The 19,826-nt window shown below is 46.1% G+C and overlaps 2 protein-coding genes across 5 annotated transcripts in view; one reads left to right on the forward strand and one right to left on the reverse strand.

Annotated features, from left to right (window-relative positions):
- The window catches only part of LOC116503395 (H-2 class I histocompatibility antigen, Q9 alpha chain-like), a 132,432-nt gene extending 131,813 nt beyond the window's left edge, over nt 1-619 (reverse strand). The window contains exon 1 of one of the 3 annotated variants that reach the window (XM_032209795.1): nt 450-619. In XM_032209795.1, the coding sequence (XP_032065686.1) occupies nt 450-519 (70 nt within the window). In that variant the 5' untranslated portion in view covers nt 520-619. The remainder of the gene's footprint in view (nt 1-449) is intronic. The other 2 variants (XM_032209794.1, XM_032209796.1) reach the window with 2 other exon arrangements.
- LOC116503374 (major histocompatibility complex class I-related gene protein-like) overlaps nt 1-19,826 on the forward strand; it is a 556,717-nt gene that overhangs the window by 205,789 nt on the left and 331,102 nt on the right. The window lies entirely within an intron of this gene.

Here is a 19,826-nt window from a genome sequence, read left to right on the forward strand (position 1 = left end):
CGGGTCCTCCCAGCACCAGAAGCCCCCAAGAGCCACGAATCACCGCTAAAGGCAGGGAAGGGGACCCAGGCGGAGGGGTTGGGCGAAGGCAGCCAGGAAGTTCGTGAACTGACCTGATCACCTGCAAACGCCGCTTTCCCACAATCTCCGCTTTGGGGGAGGGAAAGGACTGAGCTTGGGGGCGCCCAGATAGACTTGACTGAGGTCTGGAGGGGCCGCCCTTGTCCTGCTCCCAGAGGGGCTCTCCTGGGGAAGTGGGGGGGGGAGAGGCAGCAGAGTCCCATCCAGGCTTTGGGGCCTAATCTCAAAATGGCCAAAGTGGGGAGGGGGAGCGGACTAGAAAGAGGACCGAAGCAGGATTCTATTTCTGGGAATAAACTTTTGGGGGGAGGAGAGAGAAAAAGTCCCTGGAAGAAAAAGGGGCTGAAAAAGGCCCCAAAGAGACTCACCAACGGAACTCTCCCATAGGGCGATCGCCAGCAGCCCCAGGAGCCAGAGGGACGCAGAGCTCCGGGCCATCTTAAGCAGCGATCCTCAACCAGGACTGCTCTCTCTCGAAGTTGTAGGGAAATGGAGACTCACCCCGGGTGATCAACAACGCCACAATCCAGAGGAAGCCGGCGATTGGCCAGGCTCAACCAATTGAAAAAAAAGTACCCTCAAGTCGTCATTGTTGCTAGGCAGACGTCCAGGCGCAACCGGTGAGATAGGAGGGAAAGGAAAAGCGAAAGTTCCATCAGGAAATCCCCTTCCAGGCATTCCGCCTCTTGGGGGGGAGGGGGGGAACTGGGGGAGGGGAAAAGCGGGAGCCTTTTCTGGGCCTGGGGGGAGGGGAGACCCCGCACAGCCCCTCTCAGTGAGGGATCAGGTGGAGACGCCAAAAAAGACATCAAAGTCTTGGGCTGCATCAACAGAGGGAGAAGATCAAGAGAAGCCGAGAAATGATTATTCGGTTTATCCTGCAGAGGTGAGGCCACCCTTGGAGTCTTGGCTCCACTTCTGGTCTCCAGGATTCAAAAGAGATGCTGAGACCCTGGAAAGAGAGCAGAGAGGAGCAAGAAAGAGGCTAAAGGAAGGTTGAAGGGTATGGAGGACCATGGAGAGAGCTCGGTATGCCAGGCCTACAGAAGAGAAGAAATGCGGGGAGGGGGGTTGTGTGTGTCAGGATAACTGACTTCCAGCACTTGAGGGTTTGTCCCGGAGAAGAAGGGATTCAGCTCTTCTCCAAAGCCCCAGGCAGCAGGACATGGAAGCCACTGGTGGAAACTTGTTCAAGAGAGATCCAACCTAGAAGTAAGAGAAATTTTCTATCCATGAGAACAATTAATCAGTGGAATAACTGACATCCTGGAATTCTGAGTGCTCCTTCACTGGAAGTTTCCAAAAACAGACTGGAGAACTGTCAGAGTGGGATTGTATTAGGTCTCCTGCCTGGATCTGAGGGGTGGACTAGGAGACCTCTGAGGTCCTTTCCAGTTCTATGATTCTGTGTTTTACTTCAGACGCCCCAAATGATCTTCGTTCTGGATAAAAATGCACAAAGGCTTTTTTGTGGCATCTTCAAGGCGAAGATATGTCTTTCTAGGGGAAAATGCCAGAGGTATCAAATATAATATATAAATTCCCTGTTTCCTTTTCTTCTCTTTTGAAGCCATAAATCTTTAGGAAGCTCCAAACTCTTCTCTTTTCCCACAATAAACTAAGATGGCTGCTCTCTCCTTTAGCGGCTCTTCTGGAGGCTCCTTGGACTAAAATAATAAATCTCTCTTCCGATTACAGTAATTATGATCCCCAAATTCAGTAGATTTTACATTTCCTATCATGAACAAAGTATGAGAAACATCCAATGGTCTTTTCAGGGCTTGAATCATCTTTCTTCTGTAGTCACCTTTCCACAGAGCATGTACAGAGTGGAAATTAGGCCCTGTCTGTGGGAAAGAGGAGGGGATAGCTTGATAGCTCAAAAATGTAAAATATAGAACATAATATATGTTCTATATATATATAAAGAATATAAATCTATGAAAATGTGTCAGATCCAGAAAGTCTCAGCAAGGCAGCCCTAAGAATTTCCAGAAACCCGAATGAGCTGGAGATTGGCGCCCCCTGCTGGCCTTTGCCGGTTCTCCTCTCAATTAGCAAAGAAGGGAAGGAAAAACCATCCCATCAGAAGAAAAGGTCTGGAATACTGTTTTAAGCACCAATCCAACTAGAAATTAACCAAATCATGTAGAAACAAGCCAGAGAAAGATGGAACTGATCCAATTAGCTGCTGGATTGTGTAAGCTCCCTTTCTCTTTGTGAGACAGACAAAGACAAACTACAGATTTGCGACAGGCGATTCCTGACAATGATAGAAGGTTTCACTCTCTTAAGTACAACAAATGTAATTTTGTGCTCAAAAGGACAAATGTAATTGAGCAGATGTAAACACTAATCCTGTGAAAGAATTCACGTACATTTCTTGTAAATAACAAACTTTCTGTGTGAATATCTGAGCCGTATTTTACACAACATGCTAGATTTGGACCTCTGTCCCAAAGGGAGGCTCTCTATTTCTGCAGGAATAAACAGCTGAAAGTTTCCTCCCTCCTTCCAGCCTGACTTCTTGGCTGCCCTTGCAGGGAAAGCAGAACCCAACGGAGGCTCTGGCTGACCGAGGGACCTTCTGCCTCCCTTTCACCCGTCTGTATTTCTACCCCTGAAGAAGGCCGAGGCCATTAGGGGGACCTTCCGATTCCTGGTGAGTCCCTGGAAACTGGCCGTCTGCAGGATGAGCCTCCCCTTCAGGTCCTCCCTTTTCTCTCTGGGTTCACAGCAGACGTAAAACCTTTGTCTGTTTTAATCAACTGGTCGATTTATGGTGCAGCATCTCATGCAAATGGGATCCACACACAATATACACAAGTCCCAGAAGGTAAAATGCACCAAGGTTGCAGGTAACCCAATGTGAGGAGGTTATAGAAAGGTATCTCTTAGGTTCATGGCTGACTCAGTTGCGTCCGCTGTGTGAATCTGGACTTTGTGGGTCAGGAGAATCCCTGGGAAATGAGAGGCTGGTTCCTGAGCCAGGATTTTGGAAAGGAGCCAAACAGGAGACGGACTGAAGCCGCTCAGGACAGCCTTTGCCTATGGAAATCAGAGGAAGGGGAGGGAGCTGCCCTGCCCAAGCATTCTGGGGCCTCTTTCTCCAGGCACAGCCCTCCCCCACATGCCTCATCTGGGGAGGACGTTGGTTGACCCAGATATGCACCCCCTGCCTCTCCAGACTCCTTCCTTAGGGATGCCCAGAGTTTATTGATATATTTGTCAAATGTATATAACCCTCCCGGGTGGACTACTCAAGTGTACTCTACATGGGGCTGCCCTAGAAGGTACCACCTTTGAACCACCTTGGATGGAGTTGCCTTCATGGAAATACTGGGGCATTTTTCTCCTCTTGCCAGCTCTAAGGAAGCTGTTCCCTGTTGCCTTCTTTGGAGATGATTTTTGACTTCCCAATGTAATCTATGCTGTGGGGTCTCCTAGTGGCCTCCCATCCAGATATTAGCCAGCTTTGATGCGGCTTAACTTTTTTTGAGACCAACCAAGCTCAGCCAGATCCCTGCTGCAAATGTGGTTCTGATCTTGGCTTCATCGATTAATTAGATTAGATCAACCGAGTTGGAAGGGACCTTGTAGGTCATCTAGTCCAACCCCCCCCGCACAAGCAGGAGACCCTCCACCATTCCTGACAGATGTCAGTCCAATCTCTTTCTTGGATTTTCCCAGTGATGAAGCTCCCACAACTTCCAAAGGCAACTTCTGTTCCATGGGTTGATTGTTCTCCCTGTCAAAACATTTCTCCTTATTTCCAGATTGAATTTCTCCATTTTAAGTTTCCATCCGTTTTTCCTTATCTGGCCTTCGGGTGCTTTGGAAAATAGCTTGACCCCCCCTCCTCTCTGTGGCAGCCCCTCAAATCTTGGAAGGCTGCTATCATGTCTCCCCTGGTCCTTCTCTTCCCTAGATTAGCCATGCCCAGTTCCTGCAACCGTTCATGGTATGTTTTAGCCTCCAGTCCCCTAATTAACTTTCTGGTTCTCCTCTGCACTCTTTTGAGAGTCTCAACATCTTTTTTACATTGGATGCAGTACTCTAGGTGTGGTCTTACTAAGGCTGCATAGAATGCCATTGGCACCTCACTTGATCTTGATTGAATCCCTCAGCCAAATTGTTTTGATCCCAGTACCACTTACTCCAGAGGTGGCATTCAGCAGGTTCTGACCAGTTCTGGACAAACGGTAGCAGAAATTTTGAGTAGTTCAGAGAACCAGTAAATACCACCTCTGACTGGTCCCACCTCCATCTATTCTCTGCCTCCCAAGTCCCAGCTGATCGTGAGGGAATGGGGATTTTGCAGTATCCTTTCCCTGCCACTCCCACCAAGCCTAAGGTGACCAGACGTCCCGATTTCAGCGGGACAGTCACGATTTCTAGCAATTTGTCCCGTGTCCTGGGGCGTTTTTAAAAACTCCCGATTTTCTGGCTTCATGTTGAAAGCCCAGTGGATTTGCTTAAAAAATCCTAACCGGGGCAAGACAAAAGACACCCTGTCTAATCCCTCTCTCTGTCTCAGTACTTTCATTGAAGATAAAACGTTAAAGCAACAAAACGGACCGCCCCGCCCTGCACCCCTTTTACCACATTTTATAAGAAAAGATGACCCAGTACCATAGAGCTGCAGGAAATACTTGGCTAGAGAAGTAAGGACTGTTTCCTCCTGGATTTCCCGGAGGGGAGGGGCACGGAGGTTGGAGATCGGCTCGTGTGGAAAAATTGGTGGCAAAGTTTCTTTGAAAAATATTTCCCTGGGACTAATTTCACCATTTTAATTTGCTCAGTTCTTTGTATTAACATCTATATCATTCTGGATTGACTTGGAGTGCTGACTTGTGCCTGCTGGTAAGTGAGCTGGGTTTTTTTCTTTTATTTTTTAATGTATTTTAAAATAATTTTATTTATTGTGCATAGGATTTTTTTAAATAGTTTTATTCTGTGTGGATTCTTTTTTTAAATTGTCTTAGACTATTTAAAAAAGATTCTATCCAAAATACAAAATACCAGCTGCAGTTATTCACTTAAGAACTGTGGCAAGAAAGGTGGTATAGTGACCAAAGTTACAATGGCATTGAAAAAAGTGACTGATGACCATTTTTCACACTTAGCGATCATTTTCACACTTAGCGACCATTGCAGCATCCTCATGGTCATGTGATCAAAATTTTGATGTTTGGCAACAGTTACAATTTATATTTGTAAATTGTAGTTATGTTGAAATAAAAAAATATTACAATTCTATTTTTGCGTTATATGAAAATTTTTGTTGCTCCGTATAAAATTTTTAATCAACCCCCTCCCCCCCAGTCAAAGGTGTCCCTCTTTACAATCTGAAAATCTGGTCACCTTAACCAAGCCACTCCCACCCAGCCACATCCACCACGCCCCACCACGCCCCACCCACCAAGCCACGCCCACAGAACCAGTAATAAAATATTTTTGAATCCCACTACTACTGACTTAATCCCAGGGGAGTTGCCTTTTCCCTTCTGGCTTGCCAGTAAAAGCCAGGAGAAGCCTAAAAAAAAGCTGCACCCGCCCAATGTTAGGATTTCAAGAAAAGTCTGAACAATCAGGGTCTTCTCTGGAGTCCTCCTGAAGGAAACAGGAGCCCTTGGTTTCTCCTTAGCTGCTTGCTTTGCAATCTGGCAGAAGCCTATAACCAGTTACAACTTGTGATCTGTCCCTGCCTTTCGCTTGAATACGAATCTTCAAAAAGAGGGGGAAAAGGTTTCTAAGGGAAGGTCTGTTCTTGGCTTCTGTCAGGGATCCTGTTGCTGATTTAAATTCAAAAGGAAAAGAGTTTCGAAATGGGGGAAGAGCATCCGTCAGAAGTAGAGGTAGTCCTCAACTTACGACTACCACTGAGCCCAAAATTTATGGGACTAAGCGAGACAGTTGTTAAAGTAAAGTTTGCATCATTTTAACGTCCTTTCTTGCCGCTGTTGTTAAGTGAATCACTGCAGTTCTTAAATTAGTAACACAGATGTTAAGGGAATCTGGTTTCCCCATTGACTTTGCTGGTCAGAAGGTCACAAAAGGGGATCCCATGACCCTGGGACACAGCAACCGTCATAAATAGGAGTCAGTTGCCAAGCATCTGAATTTTGATCACGTGTCCCAATATTTCTGTTGGGTATCATACCCCCCAAAAAATACTGTGTTTCCCAAAAATAAGACAGGGTCTTCTTTACTTTTGACCCCCGAAATAAACGCCTGGCCTTATTTTCATGGAGGTCTTATTGTCTTTGAGGTGCAGGAGGAGGTGAGCATGGTCGCTTCGTGGCTGCTGCTGCGTTGCACGTCGCTGGGCCTGCCGCTCTTTTTGTAGCGGCCATTAGCGTGACAGGAGGAGCGCGGTAGCTAGCGTTGCAGGAGCGGCCATTAGGTAAGGGTGTGTGGGGCGCATGGGACATGTTTCCCTCCTCCTTTCCCCCCCTCCAGCCTCGCCTCACCTCCTGTTATTTGCGGGGCAACCAAGCAGAGGAAATGGCGGGAACCAGCTGCTCTTGCATTTAAATATTTTGGGGAGGGCTTCTTTTCAGGGGAGGGCTTATTTTAGCACATGTGCTCAAAAGCCCGACTGGGCTTATTATCTGGGGAAGTCTTATTTTTGGGGAAACTACATGTGTTAACGGTGGCTAGAATTATATTTGTACAACATTGGAAGGGTGTGGAGATCCCCATAGAAGAGAAGATAATAAATAAAACACTAGAATATGAAGAAATGGATAAACTAATGCTTGAAATGAAAGAGAAGGAAGACACTAAAGATTTTGAAATATGGGATTCATTTTATCTATGGTTAAATAACAGAAATTGTTGCTCTTTCTACTTATAGCAAAAATAAATCAAAATAAATAGGAGTCAGTTCCGAAGCTTCTGCAACGGTTGTAACTGTGAAAAACGGTCATGTCCTTTTTTTCAGTGCCGTTGTAACTTTGAACAGTCACTCAGTGAACTGTTGTAGCTCGAGGACTGCCTGTAATTGAATCTCAAGCATTGGGATAGATCTGTCCGTGGGAAAATGTCTTTCCTTTTGCACCCGGGTCAAATCCGGTAGGGGTTCATACATGGAGCTGTGACTCAGTTTCCATTCGTGGAGCAGTAACCAATCCCCCCTGCTGTTTCCCTTCTAGCTCCGCCTTTGCCAGCTGCCGTGGGGGGCTCTTCACGTTCATCATCTCCCGGATGGTCATCCGGACTCGCAACTTACTCTTCTCTTCTCTGGTGCGGCAAGACCTGGCCTTCTTCCAGGAGGTGAAAACAGGTGAGGTCCTAAACAGGAAGCTGCCATGGTGGCGCAGTGGTTAGAGTGCAGTACTGCAGGCTACTTCTACTGAGGTAGCATGTGTGCTAGACATTCCCGACTCTAGGGAGTGGTGCTCATCTCCCTTTCAAAGTCGAAGAGCCAGCACTGTCGAAAGACGTCTCCGTGGTCATGTGGCTGGCATGACTAAATGCAGGGGGTGCACAGAACGCTGTTACCTTCCCATCAAAGGTGGTTCCTATTTTTCTACTTGTATTTTTTTTACATGCTTTTGAACTGCTAGGTTGGCAGAAGCTGGGACAGGTAATGGGAGCTCACTCCGTTACGCGGCACTAGGGATTCGAACCACCGAACTGCCGACCTTTCTGATCGACATGCTCAGCGTCTTAGCAACTGAGAAAAGAGCATACTCTTTGCTGTCATTGGATACCGTGTCAAGGACTTGGCCCTCTCCTTCCTGGGGGGACTTTCTCCAGAATCGCCCTTCCTGTGTGTGGCATTTGTTGAACAATGTCTCTTTGTCCATAGGGGCGCTGGCCTCCCGCCTTTCCAAAGACACAACTATGATGAGCTGCTCGGTGCCGCTCAACACCAACGTCTTCCTGCGCACCCTGATCAAGGCCGTTGGGCTCTACGTATTCATGATCGGCCTGTCCTGGCGCCTGACACTGCTGATGCTGATCGAGACCCCACTCATGATGGCCGTCCAGAAGGTCTATGATGTCCGTCGTCAGGTAGGAATCATGGAGGCAGAGGGTGGCCTAGAGGGAATGGTGGACACTTCCGGGTTTCTGCGGCCAATTGCAGGCGGGGAAGGAGCCCCAACTTGGGAGAGGGAGGGAATGGGCCAGTTCAGAGAAAGGAGAAAGAAGCCAGAGGGCAGAAGAAAAAAGAGACTTCAAGGGAGCTGAGCAGCACCAGAAGACGGTGGCATCTCCAGGGGGCCAGAAAAGGCAAGATGGTGGCCATGTGATCCAACCACACTCCTTTGTCTGTGTGGCTTGCACAAAAGGAGTTGTTGGTTGTGTAGCCTGGTTTCCCCTTTTCCTGGGCTGAAAGGAAAGGGATTGTGCGTGTGCACCCCTATCCCTGTCCTCAAGGAAAGACAGGAAAAGGAGGATGAGATTACTTCATGCCAGTAGCTACAAGGAGAGACAGAGAAGTAGCTGAAAAAGAGGATGAGGAAGCCAATTTAAAGGAAAATAGAACAGTGGTGGGTTTCAAAATTTTTACTACCAGTTCTGTGGGCGTGGCTTAGTAGGTGTGGCATGGTTTGGTGAGTGTGACTTGGTGGGAGTGGCAAGGAAAGGATACTGCAAAATCCCCATTTCCTCCCGATCTGCTGAAACTCCGGAGGCAGAGAATAGATGGGGGTGAGGCCAGTCAGAGGTGGTATTTACCAGTTCTCTGAACTCCTCAACATTTCCACTACTGGTTCTCCAGAACTGGTCAGAACCTCCTGAATACAACCTCTGAAATAGAAATATAGGGAAAAAGCAGATGGGTGTCTAGTTATGATCCCAAATGAGACCAGAATTGGTCACTGAGCGAAACGGTTGTTAAGGAACACTCTTTCATAATTGTTTTGGCCAATGGCTGCCCTCCAGGGACTCCCGATCACCATCTCCCAGGCCATTATAGGATGGAGCAAAAGAGCTGCCTGAAGTCTGGTAGCTGAAATCTGGTGAAATCCTCTTAGCAGGCACCGCTTTTGCTTTCCAATGTTCCTAGAGCCTCCTGGAGGATTTCAGCTCCCCTCTGTGCATGGAGGGGAGATTCTCCCATGGGCTGTGGGAAGGAAGCATCACAGTGGGAGAATACATCTCCCTCTTTAGCTTCTCCTCTGGCATCCGGTTGGTCACATGCGAGAAAGAAACAAAATCCAATGGGGTGGAGTGGAAGGAAGCATTTTTGGGGGCTTTCCGCTAAGAACGAGGCCACTGGACTTTGGTTTGGGTAGGCCACCACTGGCAGGATGCCTGGTCCAAGGCGGCTTTCAGGAGGCTGACTTTGCCGCTTCCTTCATGGTCCATCAAGGCTTTGCTGAAGGCCATCCAGGACTCCGTGGCCTGTTCAGAGGAGGTGGTGCGTGAGGTCATCTCGTCCATGGAGACCGTGCGCAGCTTTGCCACCGAGGAGGAGGAGTCGCAGCGTTACGAGGCATCCTTGGGGGACACTTGCCGGCTGAAGAACCAAAGGGACTTGGATAGGATCGTTTACCTATTTGTTGTACGGGTAAGTTCTCGGGGACTCAGGGCTCTCCAACCTTGGCAACTTGAAGACTGGAAGACTGCATGGCTGGCTGAAGAATTCTGGGAGTTGCAGCCCACACGTCTTAAAATTGCCAAGGTTGGAGACCCCTGACCTAGATCCTCTAATGACTGATTCCAGGGGTGGGCTTCAAAAATTTTAGCAAGGGGTTCTCTGCCCAGTTGCTGCGTGGCGTGGCCATGGTGGGAGTGGCCTAGTCACCCTTCTGCATCACAGTAGGGTGGGGGCGTTTTTGCCCTCTCTGGGCTCTGGAGGCTTTTTTCGAGCCTCCAGGAGGTGACAACGGCCTCCTCAGGCTCCGGAGGCCTTCCCGAACTTCCATTAGGCCCGTTTTCCACCCTTCTCAAGCCTCCGTGTGTGTCTTGTGCTTCCTCCAAAACGGGTCGCATGGGGACTCCTGGGAGGAGAGGGGAGGGGTGGGCGGGGCCAGCCAGCAGTGGGATTTGGGGGTTCTCCCAACTGCACAGAATCTTAGCTACAGTCCCTGCGAACCCCCAGCAGCCCATCCCTGAGTGATTCCCAACCTGTGGGGGTTTCCTGTTGTAGGTGTCAAAAAAACTCAAGATCAAAATATGGCTCAGATTTTAGGAGATTGCCAAGTGTTGCGAGTTTTTCTTACTTTGCTTGAAAAGTTTGGAAAATGTTTGTTTTTGTCTCCAATCTCACAAGATTTTATGTACTCTGTTTCATAACAATTCTTAGCATTGACTTGCCAATCAAGAATGTTTTTCAATTAAATTCCTCTTAACTGCCAAAGGCCAAAGAGGAAGTGGATACGCCATCCAGGGAAATCCGAGATAAACTTTGATGACTTTTTTTACAAGCAAAGTCAATTGGGAAGCCAGATTCCCCATTAACGCCTGGATAATTAACTTAATTGCAGTGATTCACTTAGCAACTGTGGAACAAAAGGTCATACATAAAATGGGGTAAAATTCACTTAAGTGTTTCATTTAGCAACAAAAATATTGGTGTCAAATGTGGTCGTAAGTCGAGAACTACCTATATTTTATTTTTTAATTTGCTGTTTATTCCTTTAATCTGGTTAGATGATCCTAAAAGGCAGAAGCCGTCCACCTCTTCAACATCTCCATTGTCCTATTATTCTACCTGCGGCCATTAGTTTGGTCTTCTTTATATTTGATTTTAGTGCCAGTTTTTCCTTATTCTTCTTCACTTTATTTTACTAGGGCTTACAGATCCTTTGCATTTTTGGTTCTTAGATTAATATCCTTAGCATAGCACAAGTTACTGATGTTTCTTCCTCCAATTTTACCAAATTGATCCAGACTCAAAGCAATGGACACTTGACAGTTAATAGTATTTTTGTATAGAAATTAAGGATTAGAAATGCCTTCAACTCGTGCAATCAATTCAATTAGGGCAGAAATGAATCTTAACCAGAGATCTGTTTTCTATATTAAGGATTTTTTAAGAAACTCTCTACTCTACCTTTGCACTCATGCTGTTACGATCTCCTTCTCTGGGCTACTACAAGGTGTAGTTGCATGCCTGCTGCTCACACAAGTGGAGCTTCACGTTTGCCCATTTCTCCCCCGGCCCAATTTCAACCCTGCCGTGGCCTAGTAGTGGGCTGCAGCCCAAGAGTTGAGGGTCCCTGCCTAGGGAATGCCAGTTGGTAGGGCACATTCACCTTTTGGAGAGAGATTTTTCTTTATTTTTTCTTCATTTATTTAGTTTGTCCAACATTATGAGATGACAGGTATAAGTATAAACATGGACATGGACAATGGAAATGAGTACAAATGAATGGGGAGAGTAGGGCAGGGACGGAAGGCACACTGGTGCGCTTAGGATGCCCCCTTTACTGACCTCTTAGTTGAGGTCTATAGTAGTCAGTTGAAGGTTGAAGCTGTGGGGGTTTGTGGCTGTAACAACGGAGTCAGGTAGAGCATTCCAGGCATTGACCACTCTGTTGCTGAAGTCGTATTTTCTGCAATTGAGTTTGGAAGAGTTTACCTTGAGTTTGTATCTATTGTTTGCCTGAGTATTATTGAGGTTGAAGCTGAAGTAGTTGTTGATAGGTAGGATGTTGTAGCAGATAATTTTATGTACTATGCTTAGGTCAGACCATTGGCAGCATAGTTCCAGTTTGTCCAAACCCAAAATTTTGAGCCTGGTGGCATAAGGGATTCTGTTGTGAGCAGAGGAGTGGAGGACTCTTCTCGTGAAATACCTCTGGACCTGCTCGATTGCATTAATGTCCGATATACAGAGTGGATTCCAGGCAGACGAGCTGTATTCGAGGATTGGTCTGGCAAAGGTTTTGTGTGCCCTAGTTAGCAGTACAGTGTTATTTCATATAGAAACGAAAGGGCTTCTGCATTGACGGATGTAGCCCACTCAGCCCACCCAGGAGAAACAGAAGACCCCATGGCATGGGAGAGAAGCGGGGTTCTCAGCCACTGCCTTCCATTTTCCTCCCACTCCAGGTCCTCCGGTTGAGCATGAAGCTCATCCTGCTCTTCTGTGGCTACCAGCAGATCCACACCGGCCTCATGACTGAAGGGAATTTGGTCTCCTTCATCCTCTACCAGACAAATGTGGGACGGTGTGTACAGGTCGGTGAACATTTGAACATGTTCTTTTCCGTAGCACTTCAGGTTGAGGGTCTGGGTGCTCTCTGAGCCTGCTCATTTTTTTGTAGAACATTTGTAGACAACAGCACCGGTGATGCTACCTACTTTGGCTAATGAAACATCTGCAAGAAAACCAGCAAGCTCAGAGGGCACCAAGGACCCTTTATTTCAACCCTGAGCTACAAATATTCTCCTTTATTGGCGTGCCGATTTTTTCGGTAGCTGCCACATTCCTCATCCCTCTGTTCATTTGACCCTCCTGCCTCCATCACAACCTGCAGTTGGATTCTGACTTCGTTTTTTCCTTTTACTTTCCTTTTCAAGAACTAAAATGCATTTCCGTCCAGCAATTCCATTCACTACACGGTGGTGGTCAAATTTTAGTGTTGAGCGATGTTTAACGTTACTTATAGATCCAAGTTTCTGGGTCTGGAGTGGGGCGTGACAGTCTGTTTATGGGAGTGATATCAATTTCACTTTGTGGGAGTGTCAACATCCAGCTCGAGAATCCAAATAAAAGTTCAGGATCATTCTGTTTCCAAAAACCTTAATGTTTGTTGAATACACAGCATGGTAATGTCGAAGCAAAACTAAGTCTAAGGTTCTCAAACCCAGTCCATAGAATAAAACAATATTTTTCCAAGCCCCCAGCCTCTCATGTAGTCCACGTAAACAAGTTCTCATAGTTATGGGAAACATCTACTTCAACTCCACACCTATTGGGATGTCCTTGAACAGTTTCCAGGCTCTCCCTTTGCAGACTGTATTCCTCCCTTTGCAGATTCTCTCGTGTCTTAATGTTGCTGCTCCTTCCTTTTCCTCCCACAGGCCCTGATTTACACCTACGGGGATGCCCTGAGCAATGTGGGCGCTGCAGAGAAAGTCTTTGAATATCTTGACCGGGAGCCATCGGTCCGCACAGAAGGGACGCTGTCTCCAGAAACCCTCGAGGGACGTGTCTCCTTCCGAAATGTTTCCTTTTGCTATCCCTCCCGCCCTGAGATCCAGGTCCTGAAGGTACCTTATGGGAAGCTGGAAGGCTTTGCGTGACCTCCTAATAGTAGGAAGCACTAGCAACAGCACTTAGACTGATATACCACTTCACAAGGCTTTGCAGCCCTCTCTAAATGGTTTACGGAGTCAGTCTATTGTCCCCAATAATCTGGATCCTCATTTTACCCACCTCGGAGGGATGGAAGGCTGAGTCAACTTTGAGCCGGTTAGGATCGAACTTCTGGCTGTGGGCAGAGTTTGCCTGCAATACTACATTCTGAACACTGCGCTACCTCGCCACCAGTACATCACTCAAATGAAGTTGTTTTTATTGCCAAATATTTATTTTATTTCTTTAAAAAAAACGCACACAAATATTTCATCATTTGTCAATCATTAAGACATTGAAATACAATTTTTTGTGTGTGTGCCCCTCCCTCCCTCCACCCCCAACCCCCCTCCTCCCCCCCCCCCGACTTCCCAGAACCCGTACACGGTATGGATTTTTAACTAACACAGTCTAAAATCTATTGAGAAAAAAGAAATAAAGAAATTAATGACATTCTACATTGACCTTAGCTTCTTCTTACTGAACTAACTTTAAACAATATAAATCATTTCTGATCTTAAGCATAGGCTAACTGGAATTTCTTGGTCCCGTATTTATTTTGTATATAGTCAATCCATTTTTTCCAGTCTCGTTTATATCTCTCATTTGAGTGATCTTTAAGATATGCCGATATTTTAGCCATCTCGGCTAAGTTTGTCACTTTCAATGTCCATTCTTGGATTGTAGGCAAGTCTTCCTTCTTCCAGTATTGCGCCACCAACAGTCTTGCTGCAGTTATTAGGTGCAGAATCAAATTAGTCTCTACCACTGTAAAGTCAGTACATATACTTAGTAAAAATAACTGAGGAATAAACTTTATCCTTCTTTTAAAAATATTTTGCATGACCCACCATATTTTTATCCAGAATGCCTTAACCTTTTGGCAGGTCCACCATATATGATAATATGTAGCATCGAGAGAACCACACCTCCAACATTTAGGCTGTACATTTGGATACATAGAAGCCAACTTTTTAGGATCTAAATGCCATCTAGAACATCTAGAAAATTTGTAAAAATTTTCTCTAAGATTTTGAGCTTGTGTAAATTTCACATTTCTTACCCAGATTCTTTCCCATGTATCCAACATTATTGGTTCCTCAATATTTTGAGCCCATTTTATCATACAATCTTTAACTAATTCTGTTTCCGAATCCATCTGTATTAATACATTGTATATCCTCTTTATATGCATTAAGCTTTGATCTCTTATTTGTTTAAACAGATTATCCTCAACTTGGATAAAACCAATTTTTTGATCTATTTTCCACCTAGCCTGTAATTGCCCATACTGGAACCATGTTTGAACTACCTTCTCCTCTTTTAATACCTCTAAAGATTTTAATTGTAATACCCCTCTTTCCGAGGTAAGAAGCTGTCTGTAAGTAATTCTGTCCTGTTTTTGTGCTGTATTCATATTTTCAATTGCGTGTCTAGGAATTGCCCACATGGGTATCTTGTCATTTAATTTATATTGGTATTTCTTCCAAACCCGCAATAAAGCATTTCTTAAAATATGACTTTTAAAATTCTTATCCAATTTTTTGTTGAATAACAGGTAAGCATGCCAGCCAAATACCAGATCATGTCCCTCAATATTCAATATTCTATCATTGGTTAAATGAGTCCAATCACTAATTACAGATAATGCCACTGCATCATAATATAGTTTTAAATTAGGTAGTTTCAATCCTCCTCTCTCACGTACATCTTGCATTATTTTCATCTTTACCCTCGGCTTCTTTCCTGCCCACAGAAATTTGTTGATACCCTTCTGCCATTCTAAAAGGTTCGCATCTTTTTTAAGTATAGGTAACATTTGGAAAAGAAATAAAAATTTTGGTAAAATGTTCATTTTCACTGCCGCTATCCTACCCAGCAAAGATAAGTGCAATTTCTCCCATTTTTTCATCTCTGTCTGTATGCTATGCCAAAGTGGTTCATAATTATGCTTATATAATTTCCCATTTGAAGTTAAAATGTTAACTCCAAGATATTTGACTCTTTTAACTACCTCACATCCTAGCATCACTCCTAATTCTTCCTTTTGTTTAATATTCATATTTATAGCTAATATTTTGGTTTTTCCTAAATTTATTTTGAAGCCAGACACTTGACCATATTGATTAATCATATTCATTAAAACCATACTGGATTCCTGCGGTTGTTCCAATATTATGACCAAATCATCCGCAAAAGCGCGGACTCTATATTCTTGCTGCCTAATCTTGATCCCTTTTAAACCATCCAAGCCCCGTATTTTATTCAACAATACTTCCAAAGTTATAATAAACAATAATGGGGACAAAGGACAGCCCTGTCTTGTACCTTTTCCAATTTGAAAAGAGTCTGTTAAACTTCCATTGACTATGATTTGTGCTGTTTGCTGTTGGTATATTGCTTTAATTGACTGTAAAAAATTATCTCCTATCTGCATTTTTTGCAATATCTTCAGCAGAAATTGCCAGTTAACTTGATCAAAGGCCTTCTCAGCATCCAAAAATATAAACGCAGCAGGGATCTGGTTGTTCTTTCCCAAATATTCTAATGCATTAATAATTAATCTGACATTACTTTTCATCTGTCTCCCTTGTATAAAACCTGTTTGGTCCGTATGTATCAATTGTTGAATAACCAACATTAACCTATTTGCTAATATTTTAGTAAAAATTTTATAATCTACATTCAGTAATGAAATAGGTCTATAATTTTTGGGTTGAGTAGTATCTTGATCTTCTTTGGGTATCAAAGATATAAACGCTGTCTTCCAAGATGGAGGGACTTTCAAATGAAGTTGTTAAAGGTGCTAAGTAACGTAGTCAAGTGGGCTGTGTGTTCTACAAATCTCAGCCGAATCCTTTCACTTTCATAAAGAAAATTGGAAGGAAGAATGTTGAGACGTTAAAGGATACGGCAAAATCCCCATTCCCTCCCCACTCCTGGGGGAAGGATACTGCAAAATCTCCATTCCCTCCCCAGCCAGAGGTGGTATTTGCCGGTTCTCCAAACTACTCAAAATTTCCGCTACCGGTTCTCCAGAACCTGTCCGAACCTGCTGAATGTCACCTCTGATCTAGATATGTAGGATCCAATCTGGGTCAGTCACTGGCACCAGAGTTTTCATCTTCCGAACTTTTGGACTCGGACTGGAGCCCCTCCTCAGGGAGCTTTCTCACAGCAGAGTGTGTGCTTTGGGCTGTTCTGTGTCTGATGTTCATAGGGTGCCTGTTGAGTGTGGCGCAGTGGTTAAATGCAGCACTGCAGGCTACTGCTAGATCAGCAGTTCAGCGGTTCAAATCTCACCGGCTCAGGGTTGACTCAGCCTTCCATCCTTCCGAGGTGGGTAAAATGAGGACCCGGATTGTTGGGGGCAATATGCTGACTCTCTGTAAACCGCTTAGAGAGGGCTGAAAGCCCTATGAAGCGGTATATAAGTCTACTGCTATTGCTATTGCTATTGCTTTTTTAGATGTTGATTGAGTTGTAGCTGGCTGGCCTTTACGTGCGTTCATTAACATCACATCTTCCTGCTTCCTTTTGCATGCATTTGCATCTCTTTGGCGTAGAATGTCTCCTTTGAGCTCCGTCCTGGGGAAGTGACGGCCTTGGTGGGCCCAAACGGCAGCGGAAAGAGCAGCTGCGTCGCCCTCCTGGAGCACTTCTATGAACCCCAATCCGGGGAGGTCCTGCTGGACGGAGTCCCAGTTGGGAAATACGAGCACAAGTCTCTCCATAGGCAGGTGAGAGAGGAGGGAGCAGCCTGGTTGGGAGGGGAAGTGGGTGAGGGGAAGCCTTTGAGGTTCATCCTCTTCTGGACTGAAATGTTTGGGTTTCTGGGCACTAGAATGGGGGTTGATTCAACAAGGAAGAGAAATTGGTTGGGAAATGGAGAGGGAAGAAATGTTAGGCCACGCAGTTTGAATGAGACCAACCCAGTGTCCCTTGTGAGTCTCTTCACCTGCAGGATGAGGCCTGGGTCCCCTTGGGTGGTGGAAGGGCAACATTTGGTAATGTTTTGCAAGGGGGGGGGTTGATGCAGAGGAGGCAGGGCCGTGTGATATTAGCAGGACGTGGCTGGAACTGATTGGGCTTTAAGAGCATTGCAGTTTTTGTCTGCTTGTGTTTTAAAATTCTAATTTTTATGGCCTACACCAGGGTGTCAAACTCAAGGCCTGGGGGCCAGATCCAGCCCATGTGGTGCTTAGATCTGGCCCACGGGCGCACCCTGAAAACAGTGAAGGACCTGCCTGTGGTGCCTCTGCCAGCCAAAAGGGAGGTTGGGAGGGCCACACACAGCCTCCCAGGCTCTGTTTTGGGCTGCGAAAGCCTCCTGCAATCCTCTGCCAGTGAAAATGGAGCTCAGGGAGGCCGTGTGGCAGAGGGTTGTAGGAGGCCATCGCAGTCCGAAACAGAGCCTGGAAGAGCTGCGCATGGCCCTCCCAAACTCCCTTTGGGCTGGCAGAGGGCTGCAGGAGGCTGTCGTAGCCAAAAACAGAGCCCGGAAGGGCCGTTGTGGCTGAAAATGGAGCCTCGATGAGTGACATTGAGTTGGCCACGCCCACCCTGGCAACCTCCACCCGGCCCCCTGAGGTCAAACACAACCCTGATGTGTTTGACACCCCTGGCCTACTCAGTGCTTTCTCTGCATTTCCTGTCTCTAAAACGGGGTAAGAGCCTCTGATTTTGAGAATTGTGTGGCTGACATGCAAAGCCGCCCCAGAGAATGGGGAAGGCGATGCCATTAAGGCAACTTTGGGAGCCACAAAACAGGTGCTTGAAATCTCCAAAGATGCCCAGCTGTTCTCTAGTGCAGAAGGTAGTAAAAGATGCATGGAATGAAAGGCTTCCGATTTCTTATGTTCCTTGATAAGTCAAAAGGTCCGGCATTCAGGAAATTCTGCATCCGTGGTTTATATCCTGAGATAAAAGTTCAGAATCTCCTGTGATCTATAAATGGGGCCGTACCGTTTCTCTGGCAACAGTCTAAAGGTTACCCGGATGTGATTTGTTTTGGTGACCTTCCTATTCCAGCCACAGACTGGAAATTAATCCAGATGCCAACAAGATCTGACGTAGCTTTTCAGAATCGGGTGAGGCTGGCTGGGTGTTGCCCCTTTGCTTCCAAATTAAAAAGAGCGGAGAAGAGCTCAAGGTCTTCAGTTGGGAGATGTGGGGAAACTGATGTCTGCATGTCAGATCCACCTCAAGAAGGACTGGGAAGGACATTGTAACAGTCTTCCGATATTTGAGGGGCTGCCAGAAAGAAGAGAGAGGAAACCTGTCCCAAAGGGGCTCTTTCAGGAGACAACTGGGCTTCCTTCTTTATTCCCTTCCCCTCTGTACTGTCAGAGCTGAGGAAGCTCCTTGGATGAAAAGCAAAACATCTTCCAAAGAAAAAGCAAGAAAGTCCATTTCCCTCCTGAAAAAGCCCCTTTAGGACAACCGAGACCAGGATGACTGAGAATCTCTACAGGGAATCAGCCTCTTTTCCAAAGCGCTTGAAGGCAGGACAAAAAGAAACAGATGGATATTAACCAAGGAGAGAAGAAACTTAGAACTAAGGAGAAATTTCCTGACAGTGAGGACAATTAATCAGTGGAACAGAAGTTGCCTCCAGAAGTTGTGATTGCTCCAACACTGGAAGTTTTTAAGAAGATGTTGGACAGCCATTTGTCTGAAGTGGTGTAGGGTTTCCTGCCTGAGCAGGGGGTTGGACTAGAAGACCTCCAAGGTCCCTTCCAACTCTGTTATTCTGTGTTCTGCACCATAAGTGTCAACTTTGAGCATCAACCAGCCCCACTTTGGAAAGTGCTTGATGAGGTGAGCCTCTCAGCTCCGGCGGTCCTTGGATGAAACCGATTATCTAGACTCCTTTCAGTCTGGATTCAGGCCTGGCTATAGCACGGAAACAGCTTTGGTCGCACTGACCTATGATCTCTGGAGAGCCAGGGATGGGGGTCATGCCTCCATCCTAGTGCTCCTTGACCTCTCAGCAGCCTTCGATACCATCGACCATGGTATCCTTCTGCGACGGTTATGTAGGGTGGGGGTGGGAGGCACCGTTCTTCGGTGGTTCTCCTCCTACCTCTTGGACAGGTCGCAGTTGGTGTTGGTTGGAGGGCAGAGATCGACCCCTAGACCCCTTAAGTATGGGGTGCCGCAGGGTTCGGTCCTGTCCCCCCTCCTGTTTAACATCTACATGAAGCCGCTGGGTGAGATCATTCGGCGGCACGGGATAAAATATCACCAGTATGCGGACGATACACAGCTGTATCTGTCCGCCCCGTGCCAAGTCAGTGAAGCGGTTGACGTGATGTGTCAGTGCCTGGAGGCTGTTAGGGTCTGGATGGGGGTAAACAAGCTTGCACTCAATCCTGACAAGACCGAGTGGCTTGTGTGTTTTCCTCCCAACAATTGGCCAAGTATTCCATCTCTCAGGCTGGGGGGGTGAAATTGTACACTGCTCAGACAGGGTTCGCAATTT

This window comes from Thamnophis elegans, chromosome 2 (genome assembly GCF_009769535.1).
Source record: "Thamnophis elegans isolate rThaEle1 chromosome 2, rThaEle1.pri, whole genome shotgun sequence".
Classification (NCBI taxonomy): Eukaryota; Metazoa; Chordata; class Lepidosauria; order Squamata; family Colubridae; genus Thamnophis; species Thamnophis elegans.